The sequence below is a fragment of the Glycine soja genome, chromosome 19 (genome assembly GCF_004193775.1).
Source record: "Glycine soja cultivar W05 chromosome 19, ASM419377v2, whole genome shotgun sequence".
NCBI classification, from domain to species: domain Eukaryota; kingdom Viridiplantae; phylum Streptophyta; class Magnoliopsida; order Fabales; family Fabaceae; genus Glycine; species Glycine soja.
The window spans coordinates 5507775-5522859 of NC_041020.1; the positions used below are offsets into that span (position 1 = coordinate 5507775).

At 30.5% G+C, this 15085-nt stretch overlaps 1 protein-coding gene across 1 annotated transcript; it reads right to left on the minus strand.

The window, feature by feature from the left end:
- Nucleotides 1-1133: 1133 nt before the first annotated feature.
- On the minus strand, nucleotides 1134-1454 carry LOC114398512 (protein GLUTAMINE DUMPER 5-like). Its single transcript, XM_028360707.1, has one exon. The coding sequence runs from the start codon at nucleotides 1452-1454 to the stop codon at nucleotides 1134-1136; it is 321 nt and encodes a 106-aa protein (XP_028216508.1).
- Nucleotides 1455-15085: the final 13631 nt, after the last annotated feature.

The following is a 15085-nucleotide window of genomic DNA, read 5'->3' on the forward strand; positions in this document are numbered from 1 at the left end:
ATGAATTTCTTAACTAACGTGAAAATAAATAAAAAAATGTGTCAGAAACCAATTTTTCATCATGCTCTATAAAACGTATCATTCACGAAAATAATGACTGGATGTATTATTTGCGTAAGTATTTAAATTATTTGTATTTTTACTTAAAAAATTCTGAGCGTGGGCATCAAGTTTGGTTTACTTAAATAGTTAAAAGTACTCTTTATTTTCAGTTGTTGGATTAGGAATCCAACAGAAAAATCATGTCTCCTCTTAATATTGGTATGTACATGTACTTAACGAGAATGAGGAATCCAACTTGTTTTCTTGTTGAAAAAGCTTCATCAACCTATATACGCTGCACTTGTTTAATTTAAGTTCATTTTAATTTTCTAATCCAGTAAATTTAAGTTTAACTTTTGGTACAATAATATTAAATAAAATTATGTGATAAATAAAGAAAATTAAATTCGAATGTACTGACAGTATGATTCGATTTTGACTTGTGTGATAAGAATAATGTTGATTTTTTTTGTTGTCTCATCCAATAATAAATTATCATATAGGATAAGATGTTAATTTTTATAATAATTATTTTAAAAATTATATTTAAAAAAGAAATCTTAACAAAATTTTCTCTACCTCACTTTTATATTATTAACTAAAATTTATTAAAAATCTCAGACTTTGGCAGGAAGAACCATTAAATAAGAAGTGAGACCACATATAAATATGTGATTTTTTGATAAATTAATTTCAACTAACATAAACAGTATATTGTTTTATAACATTTTGATATTTTAAAATGATTTTTATTTGATTGACATCATAAATATTTTTACTAATTAATAATACATAAAAAGTTCTAAATGCTTATTTATTAATTAAAAGAAAGAGCTAAAGAAGAGGGAAAATATACAATAAACAAAACCTAAATAATAGTAGTATATTATTTCTACTCTTCGATTTACATCCTTTCTCAAAATCATGTTAATTTTAAAGAATTGTACAAAAAGGTATATACATAAATGCCAATGAGCAAGGTAAACGGATAAACAAGAAACATCAAGAGGAGGAGGATTTTTTATTTCTTTTTCTCTTTATTCTTTGTTTTCTCTCCATGCATTGGATGACTCAAATCACGAAATACCTCTCTAATCTGCTTCTTCAGTATGGTGTGTGGATGGCACGGGCTTGGCCATGTAAGTGGGGTTGCTATCTCCAGCCATTATAACAACAATCTTGGGCTCTGAATCAACCTCCATTCCCGTTGCCCTCTTCGCTTTGTCTTCATTACCATCCAATGAATAATTTTTACTATAAGAGCAAGCTAGGATAAGTAATGCCAATCCTATGAGTGCAAGCATGAGGGCTAGGCCACCAAAGAGATAGGGAATTGGAGAGGTAAAGCTTTTTAAACTAGCACTTGGTGCCAAAGCCATGGTGGTGCTGTTGCTTGCATTTGCATGACCCATTATTAATTTGCACAATAAAATTGCCTCTATTGATTTCTAGATTGTTTTGAATCTAGGTTTGATTGTAGGGTGCAAATTATGCAATATAAGGAGTTAGGCGAGATATGGGAATTTATATAGTACAAGATAAAGTGCCACACTGTTTTTGGATCGTGATGGAAGGAAATTAAAGGGTGTGTGAAGTTACTCATGAGTGGCCCCACATGTTGAATTGTGAGTGAAATTTCCATATATTCTTTTCTTGAAAAATTGGATGATGTTGGAATTGCGCCATAATATTAATTTGTTGATTCTTTCGTGTGTGTTGAAGCAACATATCCCGGCAATGTGTCTTTTAGATGGCGTTCCTTGACTCTTGGGGCTATGTATTAATTCTTTCATGGCAAAATTAATCAAAGGAGGGGCCCACACTAATAGGTGAAAAGTCTAAACAGTCATATATGCATTACTTGTTTTAGTACTTTATTTTCAATAGTATAATATTGCTAGTTTTAGACAATATAATTTGAATTGAGCGGTACATCTGAGAGAGTTTATATGAAGATGTTTAAATTTATTTACCAAATGAAAGCACTTATAGTTAAACAGATAATTAACATGTTTTGATTAAACTTATAAAAGCAACTTTATATATACTGACTAATAATTAAATTAATTCTTTTAGTTTATTTTACTAAGTGTCATAATTAATTAATGAATTATATTAAAATAAATTAAAAAAACATATAAGATATATAACTTTACTATAATTGAAATAAGTTTACCGAGTAAACTGTTAAACATTAATATGATATAAACTCTCTTTGTACTAAATACTAAGTGATGTGTACTTAATTTGAGTATTTACCTATATATAATTTTGCACATTATCTTTATATCACTTTCTTTTTAGAAAAGAAAAACACGCATGTTTATAATCTCTTTTTTAAGCCTAAGAAATTATGTAAATGGTGATGTGATAGTACAAGAAATATAATTTATTTATGCGTTTTTTGTTTTTGTTCTATTTTCACAAATTATGACCACGAAAGTATGAGAGTAGTTTTTTTGTAATTTTTCACAAATGGAGAATCTTATTTCAATTCTAAATTTTATCCCTCTTAAATCTTTATGAAACTTGGAAAAGTTGATTTGGTATTTCTTAAATTAAGAAAATAATCAATACCGACGCGTAATTTAGCATCTTCAGTAACCACATATATATGCAATAACTGGTATACTTTTCTTTTTTTTTTGGTGAATAACAATAGCTGGTATACTATATACCCTTTTTATATATAACTTGTGAGCAAGAATAAATGTGAAATTTTGGCCCCATTTGAGGCTTTGCTTATCCAATACAATAGGCCCCAGTAAACGTGTCCTTACAGCTCAGGCATTTCCCCGTTTTCTTTTTCACATATCTTTATATATATGCAGATTCGTTTCCTTCTTTTCTTCAAAGAAAAGATATATATTTGCATATACGGGAGGATAGTAATGGTTTCATATACATCATTACTCATTAATTCTTTACAAAGGCACTTCGAAATCAATGCTTTAGAATGAAAAATACAAAAATTATTGTGTGTTTTGATAGAATTGTATAGGTGCGTGGATTCATCTTTTTTCGCGAGTGCCAACAAGCTGTTCTTATTTTTGTACGTTACAATGGGGTGTAGAATGAATAGATAATTTTTAAGTAAACTAAAAATATAAATTGAAAATAATAAGTAAGATTTCCAAAATAATATTCTTTTTCAATTTATGGACTAATTATGTAATGTTAATATTAAAACATTACTAAATTTTACAGTTTTGATGAAAATAATGAAAAATACTATTTATTATTTTTAAAATAATGTGATATTTATAGATGATTTTTTTTTGTCTTTAATTAATTTTTTACTATCTAAACTTTGTTGAAATGAGTGAATAAAAACAAAGTCAGAGGTTGGAAATTTTGAGATGACTTAATTCCGTCTCTAATATATCAATTTATAATACTAAGTAGATCAAATGAAGAGAAAATTGTAGATGATAACGACATTTTTTGTTTCCAAATTCAATTTCTAAAACTCATTAGAGATTAAAAAAATTTGAGACGACTAAGTTTCATCTCTCTCTCTCTCTCTCTCTATATATATATATATATATACTCTCTCTCTCTCTCTCTCTATATATATATATATATATATATATATATATATTTTGCACTGATTATATTTTAGATCAACAAATTTCCATGTCTAATATCCTCTAATATATTTAATATGTTTTTCATATTTGGATAATAAGATCAGTCTCTAAAATATAAGATTTACTTATATTATCGGCCCATCTCTAATCGAGACAAAGGAATTTCAATCTCTAATTTTCTTTGATAAACGAATATTTTCTAGTAATGGATGATATTTTTAATTGGATCATGAGTAAATTAGACCAATGATAAACTTCATGATCATTAATTAATGAGGTCGGTCATAGTCAGTAGAAACCAAATTTGTTTACAATAACTAAGTGGGCTGGGGGTAGTTGATGGAAGGTATAAGACTATAAAGAGATGAAGCAAAAGAAATTTTGGAAGGGCACTGGCAAGTGGCAACCCACATATTGAATTGAATTACCAGTTGCTGTATTCGTTTTTAATCTGACTAATTAAAATGCATTGAATGCTCAAATAAGTGAAATTAGATGAGAAATGACTTTAAAGTGTTCGGATTGCATTTGAATTTGACTATAGGTACAAGAGAGAACATTTAATTTACTTTTGCTTGAAGACTATATACTCTTAATTTGCATGCATGTAAACCATTTACTGCCTCATCTATCCCAGATCAAAGGACAATTAAGAGAAATAAGAGTAAATTCTCTTGAGAGATGTTTAAGCTAGTATTATTCTTTCTTTCTTTTATTTTAAAATTATATTCCTCATCTTCGGAAGATTATAATACATACAAATTTAGTTTATGTAATAGTTTTTTTTAAATGAGTTTATGTAACAGTTCTATTAACAACCATGATTAATTTTATTTAGTGGTTCAAACATTTTGGATTTGTAATTAAGGTATAATTTCAATCATTATCATTGTAATGATAATGACTACTAATGTAAAATGCCTATAAATAATTTGGATCTTGGTCAAGTCATACATTGGATCGGACTTATAATTGATCTAGTAAATCGGTCGAATTTGCTATTCAACCATTGAATCATGAGCTTTTGACCCAAAACAGGGTCACTCACATGTGACACGTGAGAAAAAAAACATGTGATGCGTGAGAAAAAAAGTTTTACATCGTCATCCAATCATTTAAACTCATTTAATATTTATATTGACTTTCATAATTTATCATGTTTTATTTTAACAAAAATAAAATTTTAAGATAATCTAGGTTTGAAACTTTGTCATTGAAGTCTCAAGAGGAAAACTCCATAACCAAGCTATTATAACATATAAGCTTATGTAAGCGAAAATAATATATATATATATATATATATATATATATATATATATATATATATATATAATATTTTAATATTTATACCAGATCATGCAAATTAATTAGTGATCCACTAATTCGATCATTGATCCAGTGATCTAATAATGTCTTAATTGAGTCAATCACTGATTTAATTTTTAAAACTATGGTTGTTGGTTCCTTAGCTTCACACTAAAAAATTCTTTGATACATCATCTATAGAAAGTGTGAGAGTTTGAAAGAACAAAAACTATAATTCATCACAATAATCTTGATATAGTTTATTAAATAATTCATGACATGTAAACTTTTATACATAAAAAATGATGATGATATAATTATAATTAGATAGTATATATATTATATTTGTTACTACTCTACAAAATAATTAGCTTGGTTTAGTGGTTCTACTTGTAAAAGCAATAAAATGGAAGGATTAGGGATGAAGAATATTGTGACTTTTAATGAAGTTCTCTTGGCCAAGTGGAGGTGGATTTTGTTCCATAGTCATAAGGGGGCTTGGTAGGAGGTGCTTGGTTCAAAATATAGAAGGGTGGCATGGTCTTTTGAGTGGTGATAAATCTCCTTTGGAGAATTTGTGGTTCCCGACTTGAAGAGGGTGTGTGGGAGGAGGGTTGATGAGAGACAAAATTGGTTTGATGTAGGTATTAAGTGGAAGGTGAATGAGGGAGATAAAAAATAGATTTTGGATTGATGCATGGGTGGAGGCCAGGTGAAAGTTTGGCGATCAAATTCCCAAGATTATTTCTTATGTGGGAGCATAAAGAGGAGGTTATTAGTAAGGTAGGCTTTTGGATGGGGGATACATGGTGTTGGAATCTTAGATGGAGGGTTTGGATTGACCAGGCATAGTCAGCCACGGTCTGTTTTGCTGTTGCTGGTTTGGGGGATTCCTGAGTGGATGACTCAGGTTTGATGGTAGCTATTTGGGTCAATGACCCTTCAAATTTTGATTTCTGGGTTGATGACCCAGTCTGGGTAGGTGACCCAGAAGATGATGCGGTTGTTTTCTTGGTTACTGGCTCTGGTAGAGCCAATAGAACATCTTTCCCCTTACTACTGGTTCTACCTCCTCTCCCTGAGGAGCTGGACACCTTAGGAGGCATCAGTAATTTTTTGTAAAAATTCACGGGTGAGGTAGTCAGGTAGAGAATTTGAGGTGCCCTTGATATATTCTATGTCAAAATCAAAGACACTTAAAATTGCTTGCCATCTTGCAAAAATTTGTTTTGAGGCAAGGTTTTTAACATCCTTTTGTAAAATATCTTTGGCTGATTTACAGTCAACCCTGATTAAAAATTTTTGGTTTAATAAATCTGATTAAATTTTGGAAATACACAAAACAATTGCTAAAACTTCTTTTTTAACAGTTGAATATTTTAATTGTGAAGGATTCCAATGTTTTGAAGTATATGCAATGACATGCTCTTGGCCATGTACTCTTTGTTTGAGGATGCCACCATAACCTATGTCTGATGCATCTGTTTCGACAATTTTGAATGCATGTGGAATAGGAAGTTACAGACTTTTTATGGATTGGAGCTTAAGTTTGATTTCTTTAACTGTTTGTGTATGGAGGTCAGACCAAAGAGGTGGATTTTTCTTCAGCCTATCATGCAATGGCTTAACAATATTGTTTAAATAAGGGACAAATTCTCCTACATATTTAGACAACCTAGAAATCTTTGTAACTGGGTTTTGTCTAAGATTTCATTGGGAAATTTGTTAGCAAACTCTATTGACCTTTCTATTGGAATCATTGTACCTTGATATATATTGTGACTAAGGAATCGAATTCGAGTTTGGAAAAGATTGATTTTTGATTTGGAGACTGCCAAACCATTCTGTTTGATGATATGGATGAAAGTCTGGAGATGTTTGAAATGTTGGTCAATGTTTTGGGAAAAGATTAAAACAACATCTATGTAGACAATGACAAATTTTGAATAGGGATTAAAAATATCATTCATAATTTTTTGAAATTCTGAAGGGGCATTCTTCAGTCCGAATGGCATCACATTCCATTCATATTGCCCGAAAGGTACAGTACACGCTGCTTTGTACCTATCTGATTCTTGGATTTGGATTTGCCAAAATCCAGATTTCATATCAAATTTTGAAAATATCGTTGCAAAATTTAATCTGTTGAGTAAATCTATTTTGTTTGGAATATGATACCTAATCCATTGTAATGCTTGGTTTAGTGGTTTGTAATTTATGACTAAGCAGGGTGTTCCATGCTCAAGCTCCGATTGTTTGTTGACATAAAAGGCCGCATAGGACCATGGGTTTTTGCTCCTTCAGATTAAGCCTTTATTAAGAAAATCCTGAATTTCCTTTTGACAGTATTGAAGAAGTTCTTCATTCATTTGAATTGGTCTGGCTTTTGTGGGAATTTGTTTTCCCTAAAGTCTTTCTCATATGGGAGATCAACAATATGTTTCCTTATATCCCAAAATGCATTTAGCAAATCAGAACAGACAGTTGATTCGATATGACTTAATAAAGATTGAATTTTTTCTTTTACTTGGGGTTTTTCCAGTTGTATCTGAATATTATTAAAAGATACTTCTTCTTTTAAGAAGTTAATTTGGTTAATTTTATTTTCTATAATATTTATATTCCTGGAAATTGGTTTAGTAGAAAAATTAAATATAATTTTTCTCCCTAAATAATTTGTGGTTATTCCTTCATTAGATATTTGGATGGGAATGATTGTACATTGATATATATTGTGACCAAGGAATCGAATTCGAGTATGGAAAAGATTGATTTTTGATTTGAAGACTGCCAAACCATTCTGTTTGATGAGATGGATGAAAGTCTGGAGATGTTTGAAATGTTGGTCAATGTTTTGGGAAAAGATTAAAACATCATCTATGTAGACAATGAAAAAATTTTGAATAGGGATTAAAAATATCATTCATAATTTTTTGAAATTCTGAAGGGGTATTCTTCAGTCCGAATGACATCACATTCCATTCATATTGCCCTAAAGGTACAGTACAGCTGTTTTGTACCTATCTGATTCTTGGATTTGGATTTGCCAAAATCCAGATTTCATATCAAATTTTGAAAATATCTTTGCAGAATTTAATCTATTGAGTAAATTTTATTTTTTTTGGAATAGGATACCTAATCCATTGTAATGCTTGGTTTAGTGGTATGTAATTTATGACTAAGCGGGGTGTTCCACGCTCAAGCTCCGATTGTTTGTTGACATAAAAGGCCGCACAGGACCATGGGCTTTTGCTCCTTCAGGTTAAGCCTTTATTAACAAAATCCTGAATTTCCTTTTGACAGTATTGAAGAAGTTCTTCATTCATTTGAATTGGTCTGGCTTTTGTGGGAATTTGTTTTTCACTAAAGTCTTTCTCATATGGGAGATCAACAATATGTTTCTTTCTATCCCAAAATGCATTTGGCAAATCATAACAGACAGTTGATTCGATATGAGTTAATAAAGATTGAATTTTTTCTTTTACTTGGGGTTTTTCCAGTTGTATCTGAATATTATTAAAAGATACTTCTTCTTTTAAGAAGTTAATTTGGTTAATTTTATTTTCTATAATATTTATATTCCTGGAAATTGGTTTAGTGGAAAAATTAAATATAATTTTTCTCCCTAAATAATTTGTGGTTATTCCTTCATTAGATATTTGGATGGGAATGATTGTACCTTGATATATATTGTGACCAAGGAATCGAATTCGAGTATGGAAAAAATTGATTTTTGATTTGGAGACTGCCAAACCATTCTGTTTGATGAGATGGATGAAAGTCTGGAGATGTTTGAAATGTTGGTCAATGTTTTGGGAAAAGATTAAAACAACATCTATGTAGACAATGACAAATTTTGAATAGGGATTAAAAATATCATTCATAATTTTTTGAAATTCTGAAGGGGCATTCTTCAGTCCGAATGGAATCACATTCCATTCATATTGTCCGAAAGGTACAGTTCACGCTGCTTTGTACCTATCTGATTCTTGGATTTGGATTTGCCAAAATCCAGATTTCATATCAAATTTTGAAAATATCTTTGCAGAATTTAATCTATTGAGTAAATCTATTTTGTTTGGAATATGATACCTAATCCATTGTAATGCTTGGTTTAGTGGTTTGTAATTTATGACTAAGCGGGGTGTTCCACGCTCAAGCTCCAATTGTTTGTTGACATAAAAGGTCGCACAGGACCATGGGCTTTTGCTCCTTCAGATTAAGCCTTTATTAAGAAAATCTTGAATTTCCTTTTGACAGTATTGAAGAAGTTCTTCATTCATTTGAATTGGTCTTGCTTTTGTGGGAATTTGTTTTTCCCTAAAGTTTTTCTCATATGGGAGATCAACAATATGTTTCTTTCTATCCCAAAATGCATTTGGCAAAACAGAACAGACAATTGATTCGATATGACTTAATAAAGATTGAATTTTTTCTTTTACTTGGGGTTTTTCCAATTGTATCTGAATATTATTAAAATATACTTCTTCTTTTAAGAAGTTAATTTGGTTAATTTTATTTTCTATAATATTTATATTCCTGGAAATTGGTTTAGTAGAAAAATTAAATATAATTTTTCTCCCTAAATAATTTGTGGTTATTCCTTCATTAGATATTTGGATTGGAATGATTTTACCTTGATATATATTGTGACCAAGGAATCGAATTCGAGTATGGAAAAGATTGATTTTTGATTTGAAGACTGCCAAACCATTCTGTTTGATGAGATGGATGAAAGTCTGGAGATGTTTGAAATGTTGGTCAATGTTTTGGGAAAAGATTAAAACATCATCTATGTAGACAATGAAAAAATTTTGAATAGGGATTAAAAATATCATTCATAATTTTTTGAAATTCTGAAGGGGCATTCTTCAGTCCGAATGACGTCACATTCCATTCATATTGCCCTAAAGGTACAGTACAGCTGTTTTGTACCTATCTGATTCTTGGATTTGGATTTGCCAAAATCCAGATTTCATATCAAATTTTGAAAATATCTTTGCAGAATTTAATCTATTGAGTAAAATTTATTTTTTTTTGGAATAGGATACCTAATCCATTGTAATGCTTGGTTTAGTGGTATGTAATTTATGACTAAGCGGGGTGTTCCACGCTCAAGCTCCGATTGTTTGTTGACATAAAAGGCCGCACAGGACCATGGGCTTTTGCTCCTTCAGGTTAAGCCTTTATTAACAAAATCCTGAATTTCCTTTTGACAGTATTGAAGAAGTTCTTCATTCATTTGAATTGGTCTGGCTTTTGTGGGAATTTGTTTTTCACTAAAGTCTTTCTCATATGGGAGATCAACAATATGTTTCTTTCTATCCCAAAATGCATTTGGCAAATCATAACAGACAGTTGATTCGATATGAGTTAATAAAGATTGAATTTTTTCTTTTACTTGGGGTTTTTCCAGTTGTATCTGAATATTATTAAAAGATACTTCTTCTTTTAAGAAGTTAATTTGGTTAATTTTATTTTCTATAATATTTATATTCCTGGAAATTGGTTTAGTGGAAAAATTAAATATAATTTTTCTCCCTAAATAATTTGTGGTTATTCCTTCATTAGATATTTGGATGGGAATGATTGTACCTTGATATATATTGTGACCAAGGAATCGAATTCGAGTATGGAAAAAATTGATTTTTGATTTGGAGACTGCCAAACCATTCTGTTTGATGAGATGGATGAAAGTCTGGAGATGTTTGAAATGTTGGTCAATGTTTTGGGAAAAGATTAAAACAACATCTATGTAGACAATGACAAATTTTGAATAGGGATTAAAAATATCATTCATAATTTTTTGAAATTCTGAAGGGGCATTCTTCAGTCCGAATGGAATCACATTCCATTCGTATTGCCTGAAAGGTACAGTTCACGCTGCTTTGTACCTATCTGATTCTTGGATTTGGATTTGCCAAAATCCAGATTTCATATCAAATTCTGAAAATATCTTTGCAGAATTTAATCTGTTGAGTAAATCTATTTTTTTTGGAATAGGATACCTAATCCATTGTAATGCTTGGTTTAGTGGTTTGTAATTTATGACTAAGCGGGGTGTTCCACGCTCAAGCTCCGATTGTTTGTTTACATAAAAGGCCGCACAAGACCATGGGCTTTTGCTCCTTCAGATTAAGCCTTTATTAAGAAAATCCTAAATTTCCTTTTGACAGTATTGAAGAAGTTCTTCATTCATTTGAATTGGTCTGACTTTTGTGAGAATTTGTTTTTCTCTAAAGTCTTTCTCATATGGGAGATCAACAGTATGTTTCTTTCTATCCCAAAATGCATTTGGCAAATCATAACAGACAGTTGATTCGATATGAGTTAATAAAGATTGAATTTTTTCTTTTACTTGGGGTTTTTCCAGTTGTATCTGAATATTATTAAAAGATACTTCTTCTTTTAAGAAGTTAATTTGGTTAATTTTATTTTCTATAATATTTATATTCCTGGAAATTGGTTTAGTGGAAAAATTAAATATAATTTTTCTCCCTAAATAATTTGTGGTTATTCCTTCATTAGATATTTGGATGGGAATGATTGTACCTTGATATATATTGTGACCAAGGAATCGAATTCGAGTATGGAAAAAATTGATTTTTGATTTGGAGACTGCCAAACCATTCTGTTTGATGAGATGGATGAAAGTCTGGAGATGTTTGAAATGTTGGTCAATGTTTTGGGAAAAGATTAAAACAACATCTATGTAGACAATGACAAATTTTGAATAGGGATTAAAAATATCATTCATAATTTTTTGAAATTCTGAAGGGGCATTCTTCAGTCCGAATGGAATCACATTCCATTCGTATTGCCTGAAAGGTACAGTTCACGCTGCTTTGTACCTATCTGATTCTTGGATTTGGATTTGCCAAAATCCAGATTTCATATCAAATTCTGAAAATATCTTTGCAGAATTTAATCTGTTGAGTAAATCTATTTTTTTTGGAATAGGATACCTAATCCATTGTAATGCTTGGTTTAGTGGTCTGTAATTTATGACTAAGCGGGGTGTTCCACGCTCAAGCTCCGATTGTTTGTTTACATAAAAGGCCGCACAGGACCATGGGTTTTTGCTCCTTCAGATTAAGCCTTTATTAAGAAAATCCTAAATTTCCTTTTGACAGTATTGAAGAAGTTCTTCATTCATTTGAATTGGTCTGACTTTTGTGAGAATTTGTTTTTCTCTAAAGTCTTTCTCATATGGGAGATCAACAGTATGTTTCTTTCTATCCCAAAATGCATTTGGCAAATCAGAACAGACAGTTGATTCAATATGACTTAATAAAGATTGAATTTTTTCTTTTACTTGGGGTTTTTCCAATTGTATCTGAATATTATTAAAAGATACTTCTTCTTTTAAGAAGTTAATTTGGTTAATTTTATTTTCTATAATATTTATATTCCTGGAAATTGGTTTAGTAGAAAAATTAAATATAATTTTTCTCCCTAAATAATTTGTGGTTATTCCTTCATTAGATATTTGGATGGGAATGATTGTACCTTGATATATATTGTGACCAAGGAATCGAATTCGAGTATGGAAAAGATTGATTTTTGATTTGGAGACTGCCAAACCATTCTATTTGATGATATGGATGAAAGTCTTGAGATGTTTGAAATGTTGGTCAATGTTTTGGGAAAAGATTAAAACATCATCTATGTAGACAATGACAAATTTTGAATAGGGATTAAAAATATCATTCATAATTTTTTGAAATTCTGAAGGGGCATTCTTCTGTCCGAATGTCATCACATTCCATTCGTATTGCCCGAAAGATACAGTACACGCTTTTTTGTACCTATCTGATTCTTGGATTTGGATTTGCCAAAATCCAGATTTCATATCAAATTCTGAAAATATCTTTGCAGAATTTAATCTGTTGAGTAAATCTATTTTTTTTGGAATAGGATACCTAATCCATTGTAATGCTTGGTTTAGTGGTTTGTAATTTATGACTAAGCGGGGTGTTCCGCGCTCAAGCTCCGATTGTTTGTTTACATAAAAGGCCGCACAGGACCATGGGCTTTTGCTCCTTCAGATTAAGCCTTTATTAAGAAAATCCTAAATTTCCTTTTGACAGTATTGAAGAAGTTCTTCATTCATTTGAATTAGTCTGGCTTTTGTGAGAATTTGTTTTTCTCTAAAGTCTTTCTCATATGGGAGATCAACAGTATGTTTCTTTCTATCCCAAAATGCATTTGGCAAATCAGAAGAGACAGTTGATTCAATATGAGTTAATAAAGATTGAATTTTTTCTTTTACTTGGGGTTTTTCCAATTGTATCTGAATATTATTAAAAGATACTTCTTCTTTTAAGAAGTTAATTTGGTTAATTTTATTTTCTATAATATTTATATTCCTGGAAATTGGTTTAGTAGAAAAATTAAATATAATTTTTCTCCCTAAATAATTTGTGGTTATTCCTTCATTAGATATTTGGATGGGAATGATTGTACCTTGATATATATTGTGACCAAGGAATCGAATTCGAGTATGGAAAAGATTGATTTTTGATTTGGAGACTGCCAAACCATTCTATTTGATGATATGGATGAAAGTCTTGAGATGTTTGAAATGTTGGTCAATGTTTTGGGAAAAGATTAAAACATCATCTATGTAGACAATGACAAATTTTGAATAGGGATTAAAAATATCATTCATAATTTTTTGAAATTCTGAAGGGGCATTCTTCTGTCCGAATGTCATCACATTCCATTCGTATTGCCCGAAAGATACAGTACACGCTTTTTTGTACCTATCTGATTCTTGGATTTGGATTTGCCAAAATCCAGATTTCATATCAAATTCTGAAAATATCTTTGCAGAATTTAATCTGTTGAGTAAATCTATTTTTTTTGGAATAGGATACCTAATCCATTGTAATGCTTGGTTTAGTGGTTTGTAATTTATGACTAAGCGGGGTGTTCCGCGCTCAAGCTCCGATTGTTTGTTTACATAAAATGCCGCACAGGACCATGGGCTTTTGCTCCTTCAGATTAAGCCTTTATTAAGAAAATCCTAAATTTCCTTTTGACAGTATTGAAGAAGTTCTTCATTCATTTGAATTAGTCTGGCTTTTGTGAGAATTTGTTTTTCTCTAAAGTCTTTCTCATATGGGAGATCAACAGTATGTTTCTTTCTATCCCAAAATGCATTTGGCAAATCAGAAGAGACAGTTGATTCAATATGACTTAATAAAGATTGAATTTTTTCTTTTACTTGAGGTTTTTCTAGTTGTATCTGAATATTATTAAAAGATACTTCTTCTTTTAAGAAGTTAATTTGGTTAATTTTATTTTCTATAATATTTATATTCCTGGAAATTGGTTTAGTAGAAAAATTAAATATAATTTTTCTCCCTAAATAATTTATGGTTATTCCTTCATTAGATATTTGGATGGGAAGCAAGGCTCTAATGAAGGGTGTTCCTAGGATTACTTCATTCTTAAGGTTTTTTACCAGAAGAAAGTTTGTGTTAATCCTAAGACCTTGGTTTTCAATGATTGCATTTGATAGCTTGAAATTAATTTTTAATTTTGAGCCATTTGACGTACTTAATTTTTCTGAGGTTTTCTCAAAGAATTTTGTAGGAATTAATCCTTCTAAAATGCAGTTGGAATCAGCCCCTCTGTCAAATAGGGTCATTGTTTCTAAAACGAAATCATTAATGATTATTTTTATGTTTATGTAAAATTTTTGGATTTTAATCTTGTTGATTAATCCCATAAACATATTGTCTTCTAAGTTTTCTGGTTGGTTTTCTTCACCGTTGTTGGCGCTTTCAAAATCACTATCTTCCTCAAGCTGAGAAAGAATGATCTGATGAATTTCTTGTTGTTGACGAAGTTCTTTTACCTCTCTCTTTAGATTGTTTATCTCTGTTTGGAGATCTTGGATTGCCGTTGGTTTGGTTGAAGAACTTTCTAATCTTTTAAATATGTTACTTACATCAAATTTATTATTTGTAATGAAATCTTTTTACCTGGGTTTTACCTCTAATGTCTTTTTAAGTTTTTCCAGGAAAACCTTCTTTTCTTGGGGGTCAGGTATGGAATTGATTGCTTCAAACAAGAGATCTTGTTCTCTCGTTAGAGTATTGACTTGTCCGTCATCATCATCTGTTGATGATAGTTGGTCA